We start from the raw sequence: 18,245 nt of genomic DNA, 5'->3' as shown, positions 1-18,245 counted from the left end.
TGATCAAAATGTAATGCCCAATATGTTTAAAAAGTTATGGCAACTTTATTATTATAGAGAGTTTATCATTTGTTGTGTATATACAAAGATCAAGGTACATGTATGTTATTGTTTAAGAAGTGTTGAAATGTATCTGGTTAATTATCTAAGTTTGATATATTCCATCACATTTCAAGTATACTTTAGGTGATATGTGCCATTTAAAATCAAAATTTGTTTTCAAGCATTATTAGGATGCTTTGAATTACAAAATTAACAGTTCATTAGTTTGTAAAAGCTGAGAAGCAAAACTCAATTCTTGTTTATATAACACATAGTTAAGGCTGAAATATTGCTCTTGTCCTTGCATTAAGAAGGTCAAAGTTTTGGTTGTCAACTTTTACTGTTTACTGTTGTTGTTTTTTTTTTTTTATTATTGTTCATCGTATTTAAATTATGTAATCATAATTGGAAATAGGGTAATTCCAGCTGTTATGGGTTATCCTTAGGTTCTGTTAAATGATAACATAATAAGTCATGTTCAGTTGCCCATGCAACTGTATTTTGTATTGCTTACAGTAATTATGAGATTGATCATTGTTCGTTATCTTCACCTTTGGTGTCATGTTATCCTGAACTATTCCAGGTTATTTATTTTTACATTGTTATAATTGCATAGTTCAATGATTATGTCAGGTTTCAATTTGTGATTTTAGATTTATAATCATGACAGTCTGTGATATTTTACACCTGAATAAATTGAAACTTGAAATGAGTTATATTTTATTGTTTTAACATCAAAAATGAAGAAGAAAAATTGTTCTAAAAAATGTGAACCAGCCCCTTTAATTGTACAATTAGAATGCTGGAGCACCTATCTATATATCATGTATTCTTATCAGCATGATCAGCCAATATCCATGTTTAATGAATGTATTAATTATAAACAGAACATTATCCTTAACATTGAGCAGTTTTACTTTCTCTGATGACATTATTTCATAATGTAAAAAAAAAAAAAAAAAAAAAAACCTAATTGAAATTGTGTAGTGTGAAACTTAATTGTTATAATTAATTTTGATATTGAACATTACTTACCCAGTGCAATCACAGCCAGCAGAGGTACAACTCCCATCAGTGCGATTAAGCAGGCACCATGTCCTATATGGATCAGCTGACTGTGAAGTCTCTCTAACACACAGCAATTTTACATATAGATGGTTGTGAGTTAACTCATGGCAATGAACAGAGTGGATGTGATTAGATTTAAACAATTTGTAACCTCGTTTAGACTTGTAATGTTGAAGACGGACAGGAGACCACTCGGCATTGGCTTTAGAGAGCAAATAAACAAACACATCAGCTTGAGTAAAACCTGGAATATGTTTTAAATCCTCAGACCATTTATTCAGTTCCGGAGATGATACAGTTGGGAATTCAATGATTTTTCCATCAATAATCACACGGCTTCTCTGACGAAGAAAGTCTCTGGTGTCATCGGACGTTTTCAACACGGGTAATTTTAAATCCATGGCTTTTTTTTTTAGCTAATTCCCGAAACTGATGGACACTATTGTCACTAACAGTCATTCCCTGTTCAATAAGAAATTGTTTGAGTTGCGGTTTTAGCAAAGAATCTATGTTTAAAGACATGTCTATTTTTAGCGCGTCGCTATTGTTTTCATTGGTGATTTTGACACTTTAGCTTCAACTCGCGTGCTATACGCGCCTCCTAAACAGGAGAGTTCCTATCTCGAAATCGGCGTATTAATAAATTGAATTGAATTTAAACAGTTTTCAAACAGATTGATCATATATCACACAAATAAGTGATATGGAAATGGTTTTTAGACAAAGGTGACTCAAGGTTATTTTATAAAGGTCAAGGTCACTCTGAACATATGTACTTTATATATGGGAAAAAAAACTTTATTATAATAGTTAAACAGTTATTGGATCATTGTGCGAGTCATTTGTTATATAAAGTAGTTCATTGGTTAGATGTAGTTTGGGGAAAATTCATCAGTTTTAATAACTGATAATCTTGTTAAATAGGCTTTTTCAATATGTATTATTTTTACATCATAGGCAACAGTAGAACACACAGAAGACAAGAAAGAACTGGAGAGATTGTCATTGAACAGAGAGAGCTGGAGACATTGTCATTGAACACTACAAAGAGAAAAGAGAGCTGAAGAGTTTGCCATTGAACACTAGAAAGAGAAAAGAGAGCTGGATTGATTGATTGTATCTTGCTTAACATCTCACTCGAGAATTTTTCACTCATATGGAGAATTCACCAAGACCGGTGAGGGCTTCAAATTTAGGCCTATGCTTGGACCCATGACATTCACACCTGATGCCGAGCGCGTTTGTCGATGGAACTGTCACTACCTGTTTTAATGACTTAGGTCAGAGAGCTGGAGAGATTGTCAATGAACACTACAAAGAGAAGAGAGCTGGAGAGAATACCATTGAATACTAAAGAGAAGGCGGAGCTGGAAAGATTGTCCATTGACTTTCACGAGTGTTGTGAGCAAAACTTTAGATGGTATGATTTTGTCAACATGATATTCCCCGGATTCAGTGGTTCGGGGGCATATGCATGTATCATAGTTTTTGGTCTGTCTGGCAAAAATCGTATCTTTTACATCATAAAAGGTAAAGCTTTTATATTTGATATGTGTCTTCCTCTCCATTGACATGGAAATCCTTGACCAAGTGACTTTGACCTTCCTTTTAGTTTAGAAAATTTGAATAATAAGCCATACCTTTCAAATAGTAATTATAGTACGGTACTGCTTTTATATAATTTAGCATATGCATTTCTTGTGAGAAGACCTTTTCAATGATACCTCATTTGTTGACCTTGTGACCATTAATCTAGTTTTTGGAAATTGTCAACAACCAAAACAAACTACAATGTTTTGTAGTTCCACTTTGTTGTAAAGGGGGGGGGGGATCAGTGTTTCACAAACACATCTTGTTTCCTACCCATTTCTGTAGCATACTTTTTTTGTACTAAAAGTATACTTTTTCTATACCAACTTAAAAGCATACTTTTTTTGTACTTTTCACTTGATATCTTTTCAGTACCAACTCAAAAGTATACTTTTATGATACTTTTTCTATACTTACTTAAGAGTATACTTTTTTTGTATTTGTCTATGGATACTTTTTTTGTACTTAATACATTTTTGTGCTTTTTCTGTATTCCAATCATACTTTTTATGTACTTTGCAGCAAATAAAGATATGCTAAAAGTATACTTTTGTTCTTTTATAGCACAAAAAAAGTATACTTTTTTTTTTACTAAATTTGAACGACCTAATGCATGGTTCCAAATTTAGTAAAAAAAAAAAAAAAAGCATGCTTTTTTGGTACCTTTTTTAGCTCACCTGAACCGAAGGTTCAAGTGAGCTTTTCTGATCACATTTTGTTCATCGTCCGTCTGTCTGTAAACTTTTCACATTTTCATCTTCTTCTCATGAACCACTGGACCAATTTCAACCAAACATGGCCAAAAGCATCCTTGGGTGAAGGGCTTTCAAGTTTGTTCAAATGAAGGGCCATGTCCCTTTCAAAGGGGAGATAATCACAAAAATGCAAAAATAGGGTGGGGTCATTTAAAAATCTTCTTCTCAAGAACCACTGGGCCAGAAGAGCTGACATTTATCTGAAAGCTTCCTGACATATTGCAGATTTAAGTTTGTTCAAATCATGGTCCCCGATGGTAGGATGGGGCCACAAGGGGGGATCAAAGTTTTACATACAAATATATAGGGAAAAACTTTAAAAATCTTCTTCTCAAGAACTACTAAGCCAGAAAAGCTGAGATTTACATGAAAGCTTCCTGACATAATGCAGATTCAAGTTTGTTCAAATCATGGGCTACGGGGGTTGGATGGGGCCACAATAGGGGATCAAAGTTTTACATACAAATATATAGGAAAAATCTTGTTCTCAAGAACCACTGAGCCAGAAAAGCTGATTTTTACATGAAAACTTTCTGACATAGTGCAAATTCAAGTTCAAATCATGGCTCCCAGGGGTAGGATGGGGCCACAAGGGGGATCAAAGTTTTACATACAAATATATAGTTGAAATCTTTTTCTCAATAACCACTGAGTCAGAAAAGCTGTTATTTACAAGAAAACTTTCTGACAAATAGTACAGATTCAAGTTTGTTCAAATCATGGCCCCCGGGGGGTAGGATGGGGCCACAAGTGGGGGGGGGGGGGTCAAATTTTTACATACAAATATAGGAAAAAGCTTTAAAAATCTTGTTCTCCAGAACCATTGGGCCAAAGAAGTTGACATTTACATGAAAGCTTTCTGACATAGTGTAGATTCAAGTTTGCAAAGGATAGTTTGGGCCATAATAGGGACCAAGGTTTTACATGCAAATATATATGGAAAATCTTCAGATATGGGCCAAGGTGACTCAGGTGAGCGATGTGGCCCATGGGCCTCTTGTTTTAAAGTAGGATACTCTGATATAATGAAATTTGTTATGTCTAGATGCATCTATTATCGGACACTGAGCCGATTTTCATTTTCTACAGGCACTTGATAATCCGTAATTTTCATCAACTAGATATCTACTTGCTAGGCACAGTAGTGGTATTCTGTTATTTCATTTGTAACACCTTGTAGTTTAACCACTTCGAACTTCTACAGCTAGTATACAAAGTAGATCTTAACGTCGGCATGTATCAGAGTCGTCAACCAGATTCGGCATATTTCGGACACAACATTTGTGTGATATAGATGACTTGAAAATAATTTTTTAATGAAAATGAGGTGATTTTAAAACTTCTTGAGCTATATGTGTAGTGCTAAAAAGTGAAGATAATGTCGACTATTTACAGTAAAACTCGAATATAGCGAACATGGATATAGCGAAATTACGGCTATATCGAAGTGAAATCAATTTCCCCGGCAAATTCTTTATATTTTCTATATAAAAATCTGTGTTTACAACGAACACGGATATAGCGAATTTACGGATATAACGAAGTAAATTCATATTCCCCTTGAATTAAAAATTAACGTAAAAATCACCTTTTATAACGATTTTTTTTCCATTTTAAACTCATGAATTTTAACAATCGCTGATTACGAAATTTTGTTCATATTTTTCTTTCGACATGTTCTTGCGTGACTTAATAATCCCTAAAGATAAATTATCATATATAAATCAGTGTGTATATATCTTGTACAACAATATTTCTTCTCGAAAATACATAGGCTAAATTTCTCTTAGAGACAATATAAACTCAAGTATATTGATTGCTGCTTTCTTATGCAACTGATATACATGTATAACAAATCAGTTTTATAACGAATTCGTTATATTTTAATTATGAATTAATTCGCTATAAACGTATAGCGAATTACGCTTATAGCGAAGTTTTACAAAGTGTCCGCAGAAATTTGCTATGTCAGAGTTTTACTGTACCAAGTTTACAGTTTCTCAGATATTTCAATATTCTTTATTTTTTGCAGGACACATGGTTGGTAATGTTCATGTAAACTAGCAGAACCCCTGTACATTTGAAGTGTTAGTCAAGTATTCTTCAGAAGAGGCAAGCAAAGTATAAGTCAAGTATCAAGAAGTATACTTTAAGTATATAAATCTTGAGTATAACTGGAGTATACTTCATCTATACTTGTGTAAAGTATATACTTGACAAACTATTTGCATACAATCAAAATACTTCAAGTATACTTCAAGTATACGTGAAAGACATATGCTTGTGAGTATACATGAAGTACATGTATAAGCAAAGTATAACTGGTGTATACTTCATCCATATACTTGTATAAAGTATACTTGGCAAACTAATTTGCATATAAAATCAAAATACTTAAAGTATACTTCAAGTATAGTAAAAGATATACTTTTCATATGCTTGGGAGTAAACTTTGAGTAAACTGCAAGTATATGTAATTTCCTTAAGGGAGGACCCCCCCCCCCCCCCCCCCCCCCCCTTCCGAATAAGCTAATTGCCATGAGTTGATTTAATTTCTTTGTTGAAAATATTTCTAATGCATGTTAACGTCTTGCATACCCATAAAGTCCAAAATACATGTAATTCAAAATAAGCCTTTAAAAAAAAGATACCCTTACTGGTTATTATAAGTTCTGTTATAATAACCAGTGAGAGTATTTTTTAAAGGGCTTATTTTGAATTATATTAAACTTAATAGGTATGCAAGATGTTGTTGATAGGCATTAGAAATGTTTTCAAGAAAAAAAAATAATTAATTTCTTAATTTGGAAAGGAGTAGTAAATATTTGAAAATGGTATTGGTCTATTATGACCGATCATACTCCCCGTCGAGGCCTCTTCGAAAGTGTGTCAAAGCCTAAACCATGTGACTATTTCTGTGGGAATCTATCGGGGTGAGACGAGGAACGCACGTTCAGTTTGTTATGTTTGCGCTTTCAGACTATTAGATAATCACATTTACCGTATTTTGCCGAATATATTTGGTACGGATCCCCTTAAATTGTAAATTGTGGAAATAACATTGTTTGTGAGTACAATCGCATTTAACTTCACGAGAAATCTTTGTAGAAATAATGCAGGTTCTCAAAAAAGCATGCACTAGAATTTGTATACAGTGCAGCAAATTTGTTTTTTAAGGAAATGCATGGCAATCTTGTCCATATGCACACTACATAGAAGTATTTTTGGGGAAATAATGTTAATTTCAGCAAAGCACGAGAGTTTGTATAGCAATAAAGTTTTAACAGACTCGATATGTCCTTTGTTTAAAGTTCATATCAATTAAATAGCCAATGCGAGCGTTCAATGTTTTGTAATCAAAACATTACCCAAGCTTCGAACAATGATGTACCAAGGTGCGATATAACGTTAACGACACACACACACACACACACACACACACACACACCCTCGGTAATTATAAACATATCAATAACCAAAGCCAGTAATTTAATTGGTACTAAATGAAGAATTCAAACATAACCCTCTAAAATTTCACCGCATTTAGATGGGTAAATACATCAGTCGTTTACTGCAAAAGGAAAGTTAAAACTCAAAAGTAATCGCATATTTCCAGACCCATGAAAAACATGCAATATGCAGAAGTCTGAGAAAATCAAGTGCTAAAGGACGTGTACTCAAAACATGTGCTAGTCACGGTATCATAATATCATGGCAGTTTTAAAAATTGCATGATAATAAATTTTAATTGGCTGTTTCATAATTAATTAGTTACAGCTAGAGTATACGTTAATTTTTTTAAAGCAATTTTACGCTTTTAGATAGGTAAACATTGCGGTGAAAAATTATGACTAAAATGAAATGAGTCAAAAAACCTTTAGTGGTATGTAGTATGTGTCCCTTCTTATAAAAAATGAAAAAGTGCATATTATATTTGGTTAAATACGAGTGTAAATTAATATTCCAATTGTAATTTCTTCTAGAATTATGGAAGCCCATTACTCTCATTGCAATAGTCAGTATTTACGTTTTTCCGAAATACAAAAACCCATTTCAGCCTTATTTCTAAATTCATATGTCGATTTGATATATCCCTGTGAGCTCGAAATAAAGGACACCACAGAGTCATCCACTTCTGCTTCATACTTAGATATTTTATTGAAAGTAGACATTAACGGCAAACTAGCAACTCAACTGTATGACAAACGGGATGATTTCAGCTTCTCCATCGTCAACTTCCCACATTTATGTAGCAATATTCCATTATCACCTGCATATGGTGTTTATATATCTCAACTGATTCGATATGCAAGAGCTTGTTTTGGGTATAGTCAGTTTTTAAATCGAGGTAAGCTACTGACAAACAAGTTGATGGTACAGGGATTTCAACAGTCTCGATTGAAGTCAGCATTTCGCAAATTCTATGGTCGTTATAACGATCTAGTTCGTCAATACAACCTCGCATTGGGTCAAATGCTGTCTGACGTGTTTCATACCGATTGTTAAGCCGTTCTTGGCACACTGATTTTGACTGCGGATAACTCCGTTTACCTGATCAGGATATGGGGCTCACGGCGGGTGTGACCGGTCAACAGGGGATGCTTACTCCTAGGCACCTGATCCCACCTCTGGTGTGTCCAGGGGTCTGTGTTTGCCCAACTATCTATTTTGTATTGCTTGTAGGAGTTATGAGATTGATCACTGTTCGTTATCTTCACCTTGCATGTGACGGTATATGAGATTCTGTAAACAATTACTTACACTGTATGCCCCCTTTCAAAGAAGAAAAGAGGGGAGGATTGCTTTGCACTTGTCGGTCGGCAGAGCACATGTTCGCTCAATATCTTGGGAACCATTCACTTGATCGTTATGATATTTCAAATGTTGGTTGGTTATGAGTAGAAGAGGACCCCTATTGATTTTTAGGTCAAAAGCTGAAGAGTCAACCACTCTGGACATAGGAATATACTGTTAGTTCAATATCTTGAGGACCCTTTGCTTGACAGACATCAAACTTGGTACACTGGTACATCCTAAGGAGTAGATGACCCCTAATGATTCTAAGGTCACATAGTTAAAGGTTAAGGGTCAAAATGGACATAGGAATTTAATATACTATCCACTCAATATCTCGAGAACCTTTTGCTTGACGGATATCAAACTTTGAACACTGGTACATCTTAAAGACCCAACTTTAAGTTAACACCCCCAAATTGTTAGCCGTCTGTCAATCAAACATTTAACAATAGATCTCGGATGGAGTGACATCTGTAGAGACTATGGTCTGGAGGGACCCAGTGAGGTGTTTTGATAACAATAAAAACCAGTACCTACAGACATTCTTTAGATCTTGAGGAAGCCCTGTATTCTAGAGTTTTGATAGCATTGACCTGTCCACATGCAACTACTATTTTCTCGTACAGTCAAACCTGTATTAAGAGACCGTCCAACGGAGAATGGAAAAAAGGTCACATATGACAGGTGGTCTCTTAATACAGGTTGCCTATTTTCCTCAGTTAATGGATAAAATTTCGCGAAAATGACTACATGTATTTGGAATTTATCATTAAGAATGTCAAGTACAGTTTTAATAGTTGTAAAATAAAATTATTAATACACTGTCAGTAGTTAAAAATCTAGAATACAATGTATTGTATTATAGGGTTATTGAACTTATATTGGTGAATATTGGCACGAGTTGGCTGTAAAGATGCACGAGCTTGCGAGTGCATTTGACAGCCAACGAGTGCCAATATTCACCTATATAAGTTCAATAACCCTTTTATTATATAGCTAAAGTATTTAGTTGTTAAATTATATCCCTTTTCACTCAAAATACTCCAAAATAGACGAGAATTCATCAATATTGGCATCTAAGGTGAAGGTGTGCAATATCGGCATGCATTTCCTAACTGTTCAATATTTAACCCGTCATTAATGCATGAAGCAAACTGATTTTGTGAATGGGGACATTATAATTTATGTACAGTAAAACATTTACTTAAGTAAATATCAAATATCGGCTCTGTCAGATTCGGAGGACCGCCGTCTGCAATTTTGGCTTGTTTACGTCGTTACGGTAACGTCAATATTGAACGCTCATACTCGGAATGTTTCGGGCGCATACAATTTACGCAATGCAAAGTTAGCGTTCAATAAATTCTCAGGATATTGAACGCTAACATTCTCTAGATTTTACGCAGATTTTATAATAGACTATTTATTAGCTATATAATAACATAATTTATTATTCATCAAAAATTACATTTAATCTATTTCAGAATGATAAACTTTACATGCATTTCATATTGCACATTTACACGAGATTTATAACTTATTTATAAACTGCATGTAAATTTTCTAAAACTTAAACACTTTGTTGTAAAGGGTATTTATATATAGCCTACTTGTACAGTGTAACTAAAACATGCAATTCTTGTGGTAAGAAAGCAAATGGTGAAGTGTTAATTGTGTCTCCTTTTGTACAATAGGCCTACATGCTGGAAATATGTTATTCAATTTGAGAAACATTAAATAAATTACAATATCCATTGTACAGGCACAGCAAATCTTTTAAGCTTTGAACTAATGCAGGCAACTTTCTTGAACTCGGACGTGTCAAATACTCAGGACATGTCGAAATGAGCCGCTAGTTCCGGTCATTATTCTGGAAACCTCGAGTATCTCATGCAGAAAAACTGTGAATACTCCGTTTAAAGTTTCAGTCCTAAGCATAATATTTACCTGATTTATATCAAAATCGGACAAAATTTTCACTCTGTTGAACATAATGGTATAACAAGTGATAGATTTTCATTTCCGATCTAGCCTACTCGGCACTTCTTAAAGTTTGTCGAAATTCACACCTTCAAATACATCGTCCTTGATTCCCTGATCCTTGATTTTGTTAAATAAACAACTACTCGGGTTTTATTAATTAACCACACACGACACTGCATGTTGACAGCTTGGGTATAATAATTTATTCAGAGGGCCGACTAAACAACATCACCGCCAAACTGTGCGTATTAAAACGAAAGTGTTAGGGGCGATAATTCCCAGAATAGTCGTGCGTTTGAAAACGAAAGTGTTAGGGGCGATAATTCCCAGAATAGTCGTGCGTTTGAAAACGAAAGTGTTAGGGGCGATAATTCCCAGAATAGTCGGCTCAACCAAAATCGAAAGTAATAATCATGTTGTAATAGAAAAATGCAGTCGTTAAATAGAGGTAAAATTTCATGAAAATACACGAAAAGGTTGTAAAAATCATGGTCGTTGGTCGCGTCAGACAGGTGGTCGTTTAATGCAGGTAAAATATATAGAGTAACGTCTTGGGGGGGGGGGGGGGGAACTTTTTATGGTCACATACAACATTGAGTCGCTTAATACAGTGGGTCGCTATGGCAGTTTTGACTGTAATTCAATTGTTTTTAAAAAGACCCCTATGAACGACGCAATTTTAATATAATTGTAATTTCCCCCCTCTATATACATGTATTATAAATTAAACAATCAGAAATCAAACAATAATTTGCCCATTAATTTCTAAAACTTGTAACTTATTAAAATAATTTATATTACCAATTTATGATAGGTCTATATTTATAAAAGAAATTATTCATTGAGCCAATGACTGAGAGTAAAAGAGAGAAAGAGGGGGTGGTGTAGACTGTGTGTCATCTAGCCATAGGTATACAATCATTATACAAACACTATGACCACAAAAACACTGCAGCCCTGAGATCCTTCCTGTGTACATCAAAAGTATACACAGCACCCTGATCTCTTGGCCAGGTAAATTCCAGGTTAATAACAATGACCATAGATGAGCTCCGCCCACATCCAGTGATCCGTGAAGAAACCATATGGTATTATTTTTAGTCTTAAAGAAGTAGATGACCCCTATTGATTTTGAGGTCACATGGTTAAAGATCAAGGGTCAAACTGGACATAGTAATATATTGTCTCCTACATTTTAAGAATCAGTAGCTTGATTGACACCAAACTTGGTACACTGGTACATCCTATGGAGTAGATGACTCCTGTTTACTTTAGGTCACATTCTGGACATAGGAAGATATTGTCCACTCAACATCTTGACTTTAATTGGTTTGGTTCTATTATCAATTAAATGATGCATGTGTATAACCCTTTTCAATTCTGCACCACATTGGGGGGGGGGGGGGGGGGTATTGTTGTATGTTTGTATTGTTTGACAAACATTCCTTGTTTTCTTTATTGTTTTGATGGTAGCATTTATGACTAGTTGCTGAATAAACTCTCAAAATATGCATGGAGAGTCAGTACAGTAAAACAGCGATGTTTCTTACAGATGTCGACTGCATAGTCATTGTAACAATATTGACTAAAGTTTAAGCTCAAGGAATTGATTTGCTAAACTTTTTTGTTGGATGGTATCTTCTTACAACCACTGTGGTGCTTATTTGAGGGTTTTCTGTTGTGATATAAAGTACTATATGACTACATAATGATTTTCCTCCAATTCTTAGCATTTGTACATCATGGATTGTTTAGCACAATCTTAAGTCAGTAATGACTCTTTATATCCATGTTGGATATGTACATGTAATTTAAATGGCAGCGGTCATGACTTAGTCAAATTTAGTCGCTTTACACAGGCATGATGCATTAAAGTATAAATCCTGCTAAACGAAGCTTGCATATGCGAACTCACACACACGATGTTTGTCATCCTTGATTACTACTTTCTTGCTCCTTCAAGATTACCTATTGCTATTGACAATGAAGTGCGAGTCGACTGACGTCTTCAGGCCTTTGAATTTTTTTTTTGTGGGGAAAAAATCATTCGGAGGTCATTGCATGCTTGTAGCGAAATACTCCAAGGATTACCGATTGAGAACAAACTGGACACTTTTTAGCTCACCTGAGCCGAAGGAGTAGATGACCCTTATTGATTTTTAGGTCACATGGTGAGTCCACTCTGGACATAGGAAGACATTGTCTGCTCAATATCTCGGAATTGGTCTGGCACTACTATCAATTAAATGATGCATGTGTATAACCCTTTTCAAGTTTGCACTGTGGGGGCATATATATGTTTTACAAACATTTCTTGTTTTTTAGGTATCAGGGACTTCAAAACAAATTGCGACTGTTGATTCAGGTAGCATAATTTCAAATGTAAACATTGGACCTCCGTGTCTGTCAGATGAGTATAAGATAGAGATATCAAATTTCACAGTGGAGCCTGATATTAGTGGAAGCAACGTGTACATAGAAATCCAATTTGGCAGCTACAAGACAGCAAAGTATGGACCCTTGAATATTGCAGGTAGGAAACAGTATTTTCTTCATATCACATACTTATACCCTCTTTGAAGAGGAGGGACATATCTGATGATAGTGGTCAGTTGGTCTGATAACTATAGAGAACCTTTGACCTGATAGTCATAAAGATATGACAACTGTTAATTTTGGGGTATAAAGATACAAAATTACATCTACAAGCATCTCTTTACCTCTGAAAATATACCTTATACATTGCACAAAGTTTGCTTACAGCCCCTGAAACGTTCTACTTTACCATTTTTCTGTTCGTTCACCGTGCGCTCTCCGTTTACAGTTTTGCGCTCACCATGCGTTCACCGTTCACTGTCATTCAGAACACCAAAGTCAAAGGATCGGTTTTCATAGCAAGGCAAAAATGAAAAAAGGAACTTGTGCATAAGAGTGAAAGTAAACTTTCTTATTACATCAGAAACTTGATTTATAAAGTACAAATATCAGGATTATCAACTGCGAAAATTCAAGGAAAACTGGGGATCACTTATCAATATCAAAGAATATAATAAATCATTGTTATTATCATTACAAAACACAAGTATTGTTTGGTTAAAAAGTGGGAGAAGCTCTGAATGAGAGAAAAATGCAAGAGCCTTCGATTATCATATGAATTTAACCCTTATACATGTACATGTAGTGAAGAACGAGCAAGGAGAGCTGGTACGTATACAAAAATGAGGCAGTTTCAGTTAAGAAATTCCTCGCCCCCACCCAAATTAGCATATTGTAACATTTTCAAGTTTGGGAAAAAGCACAATTTATCGTATTTAATTTTGTCTCACTTGACAAAAATTCTATATAAGTTTATTATTTTTCTAAGCCCCCGCCCCCTTTCTTACTTAATAAAAGATGCTACACTGTACATTTTGATGCACATTCGTGCCGAAATGTCAAATTGATTAGACAATATATTTATGAGAGGCATTGTCAATAATGTATTTACTCCTTTCCCCAAATTTGAAACTTTTGAATCATTTGTCTCTAATACAAAGATAAAATATTTCTCGTACAATTCTGCCCCACATATGATATACGTATAGTTCAGTAAAATGAACAGTTTTATCCGCATCAAAAATATACAAATATTACACAATCTAAATGTAAATTCATGGTCACACTATCTATTTTGTACATACGTACATTAATTCTGGGATTATTTCCTCAGGTCGATATACTATACATGTATTTGCAGTAAAGTGAATTGCCCAAAATCTACGTGGGAATAAACCTTTTATACTATTTACAAGCGTTCAGGTGTCAACACGAGATACCTGTTCTACCCGTGCTGGTTGTTTAATGCATTTATCTCGACTCCTTTCGGGGATGTTTTTAATAGCGTGTAATCCAAACGACCGCGCTCGTAAATTTGGAAGTCATGCATATATATGTAAATTCTTGGCGCTAATTACTAGACTATCTTTATTTCACATGCATCGTTTATACTCTTGTATTAAGAAATATAATACTAGCCATCTTAAGTCAAAATATATAATTACATGTAGTATACCGAGATGACGCACCAATATTCATGATTGATGAAAACGTCAAGAATTCTAAATATTATAGAATAAATTATATGATTTTATTTTTCTTGTATTCATACATCTGTATATGTAATACTGTAAACAATGTACATATGAAATTTTCTTTTGTTTGTACATGGTTGCTACGTGCATTGATGTGAAATTTACGATCATTTTCAGGAGAAATATACATCCAGTACTTGCACAGAAATGAACAAACAGATATATTCATATATATATTCTCTACCTGATTATCAAGTAAATACAATCCAAGGGAAAAATGCGAAATATACCGAATGAATAGACCATTTTGCGTTCACCGTGCGCTCACGGTTCACCAAATCGCGTTCACCATTCGCTCTGCGTGCATTCACCATGCACTTACCGTTCGCTTTGCGTGCATTCACCATTCACTCTGCGTGCTTTCACCGTTCGCTCACCGTGCGTTCACCGTTCAAGTGGGAAAGTAGAACGTTTCAGGGACTGTACGACTAGAAATGTGTAAACTTTTGTTGACCATTTTCAGCTTTTTATATGCCTGCATATCTTTAGATGGGACGTATCATGGTACAGTGATGTCTGTACGTCCATCTGTCCATCCGTCTGTTTGGGGTTTTCTGTTTCTAATTTGTCACATATCAAGCTGAAACTTGCTATGTAGCTTCTTTGTGGATTACTCTAGATCTTGTTGCAATTTTGATCCATTTCGACCTCTCTTGCAGGAGTTTTGTCCCTATATTTGAAAATTATTGTTATTGGAGGGTACATCTTAATTTTTCCGGCTAATTCCTCCCACAATTTTCAAGTGATGACCATCTTGTTTTACAGAGTGTTTGTATGGATATTGAAGATGTGCATGTGGCAAGGATTTTGATTTCCTTCAATTTTTTAGAAAATTATAGCCTGTTTTTGAACTTAGTCAGTTTTGAGGAATTATTACATAGGAAGTGCATGATTTGTCTGTTTTTCCTTTGACAGTTTTCAAGTTAGGACCTTTTTATTTTACAGAGTATTTGTATGAGTATGGAAGATTTGCATGTACGTGGCAAGGATTTTGATTTTCTTCAATTTTTTAGAAAGTTACAGGTTGGGCCAATTCAACTTAATTATAGTAGGGTCAACAAAAAGTATGGGGCGGGTGGGAGGATTTTATTTTTGAGTCGGCTCGCGAAGCGAGATGCTCCTTGCTATCAACGGCGTGCGGATTTACCGCGTCACACAAACTCTCTGTGTTTATAATCATGCGCGTGCAAATAGTTCTTATTCTTTAGTTGTTGAAATTTCAACACTGTTTGGTAAATATCATTCCTTTCTTATCCATACTCTTTAAAACTATTCCGATTATGATTCTGCGCGACATAACATGCAAATTCTCCTTTTAAAATGTTTTGTCTGATCTGTTTATTAGACAACGTGAGCGCGTATGAATATATTATTTCAAGAACGACTTGTCTAATTTCAACATTGTCACGTGACGTTTTAGCGGGAAAAATATCGTGTGTTTACAGAAGTTGGCGAAGAGACTGATAGTGTGTGTTCACCGAAATTTGTGTTATAGGGCGAAAATATCTACGTACATTTCATCGAAGATTTATGTTATCATGGTTGTTTTCCTGCTATTTCCCCTTTGGAATACTACTTTTGACATCAACACTTCTGCACGAATCGATTCTTTATTTCCGTTGAACCTTCAGGATCAGGTAATTTGATCGCTGTGGTACCTGTATTTTTCATATTTTAAAAAGCGTCACCTCGGAGGAGCTAGATGCCATGCATGGGAAATGGGGTGGTCAATTGTGAGCGTGCTTCAGTTTTGATGACTACAACCTTTGTACTGTGTGCACTATCAAACTTTCCGTCTCCTGCTCAGTCAGCCATATTTGAAATACTGCGTCTGAAACTGTGACGTCACGGGTATTCTATTTATCTCGCTTCAGTTTCTTTCTATTAGGATATGGAACATGCGCAAGGGCTATCGAAAATTAGTCTATTTTTAAATGTATGCGCACACATCAGATTCCGAAAGAACACAAAATGTCGAGCCCGGCGGTATGAAATTAAGTCTGATCGTGCGAGAAAAGTTTTATCTACGGTAATTTGAATTCGAATCAGTTGACTTCCGCTAGTTTTTTCAGTTCAAATCGTGATAAAGAATATATATTTGCAGAATTTTATTGCTCATTAATGAAATTTTGTTGAATTAAACGATGATTTTTTCATGGTTATAGAGGATACGTAGATTCTTTTGGTATTTTTTTTGTGGGGGTACACGTTCGTATTACAAGTTACACTTTGACTGAAAATCATAAGTCTGGCACAGAAAAATGACATAATGAAGTAATGTGCTGAATATTTTAACAACATGGGGAACAATACAAATTAATCTCATAAACACATTGCCCCCAGCCGCGCAGACGACACTGCAAAATTGTTAATACATGAAATATCACATATATGAACAAGATCCTTTATTGCTCAGAACTGCACTGAGGAAGTAGGAGGGGGGGGGGTATATATATATATATATATATTGTATAGTGTAATAAATTTTCTCTCCCTCTCTTATATCATTAGCTCACACATGTACATGTACACACTCAAATATATATAAATATTTATATATATATATATATATAGATCTATATAATATATAAAACAGAAATAGTACACATAAATTATTATATATAAACTATATAATATATATGTATAGAAAATACTGCACTAAAACCAACATGCAACACTCAGAGATCAGTATATTAAATATGATATATGGTATAAAAAGTCAAATTAGTATATTTACATTTGCAACTGTTTTCTCCTACATAACACTATTACGAGCAATACGTATTTATTTCTGGATAAATCTACTACGGGGTCAACAGAGGTCACGGCTGTGCATATGAAAATTTGTTAAAAGTAGGTAACAGGTACTACTTTTACTAAGGCAATACACATCTAGCAATCGCTCTCACTTACTACAGAAATCTATCAATAGATGAAATCAACACCACAAAATGTATTTACGGTTTTATTTGTATTCCAAGCAGTGGACTTTCATCAATAATTGATAGAAGCATAACTGTAAACAATGTCTTTAGTTACTAGCCTACTAGGCCTAATGTATGTCTAAAATTTCGTCTGCTACAACTTCACCCTGGTCATCAGTGATGCGGAATTGTACCTACTGCTAGACGATGACATTAGGCTTTAGCAAAAAGGTCATTCACAGGATGTATGGCCGATAAGTCGTCAAAATGCATTAAGACCTACACACCACACTGCTTCCGTGCCACAGCAGCAAGTTTATGTCGGGACATCGAAGCGAGGCGTCGTTAAAAACCTATTACAAAAAATTATCGAGTCAAAAGAAGCGTTCAGTGAGCTCATGTTTATCAACAATTACATATCCAAATCCAAACCGTCCCTTACCTTCGTGCAGTTCCACATTCTCTGCGATGTTCAGTTCTTTCCGGAGATTCATCTGAGCTGCGTCCTCTGTCCTGTCTATAAATAATTTGCCTACACCTGACGACTGCCGCCCTGTTCTTCATGTTCCTCCATCTCAGTCTTCTGTTAACTCCGTAATATCCACAGAATATCTTTCAAAGTCGGTCTTCAACGTCTTCACTTTTCAAAAGTCAAAGCGCATCACAAGTGTAACACTGCGCTTCCCCGTTTAAATCATAATTCCCCCACCCCCTAAAATTAGACATATGGAAGAGTTTTCCATTATATACTCCCGAGTTAATGTATAAGTATATGTTGATATACTTGCTTTCTAGCGTCTTAATAATTAAAACAGTTCTTCATTTTATAGAACTTTGTTTTGTGATGTCGTCATTTTGAACATCTATGACGCTTTGTTGTGGACGTCAACAATTTGAAATGTATGGAAACGTGTTGTTAACACAATTCAACAATGTTACCGACCAAAAATGTAAAT

General features: G+C 34.9%; 1 protein-coding gene across 11 annotated transcripts in view; it reads left to right on the top strand.

Annotated features, from left to right (window-relative positions):
- The window catches only part of LOC125678769 (uncharacterized), a 167,369-nt gene that overhangs the window by 79,309 nt on the left and 69,815 nt on the right, over positions 1-18,245 (top strand). For all 11 annotated transcript variants that reach the window (XM_056156011.1, XM_056156010.1, XM_056156016.1 and 8 more), the window contains exon 4: positions 12,561-12,768. In XM_056156011.1, coding sequence (XP_056011986.1) covers positions 12,561-12,768 — 208 coding nt within the window. The remainder of the gene's footprint in view (positions 1-12,560; positions 12,769-18,245) is intronic.

Source organism: Ostrea edulis, chromosome 2, assembly GCF_947568905.1.
Source record: "Ostrea edulis chromosome 2, xbOstEdul1.1, whole genome shotgun sequence".
Lineage (NCBI taxonomy): Eukaryota > Metazoa > Mollusca > Bivalvia > Ostreida > Ostreidae > Ostrea > Ostrea edulis.
The sequence above is the reverse complement of the archived record's forward strand: the minus strand, read 5'-3'. Positions and strand labels throughout refer to the sequence as shown.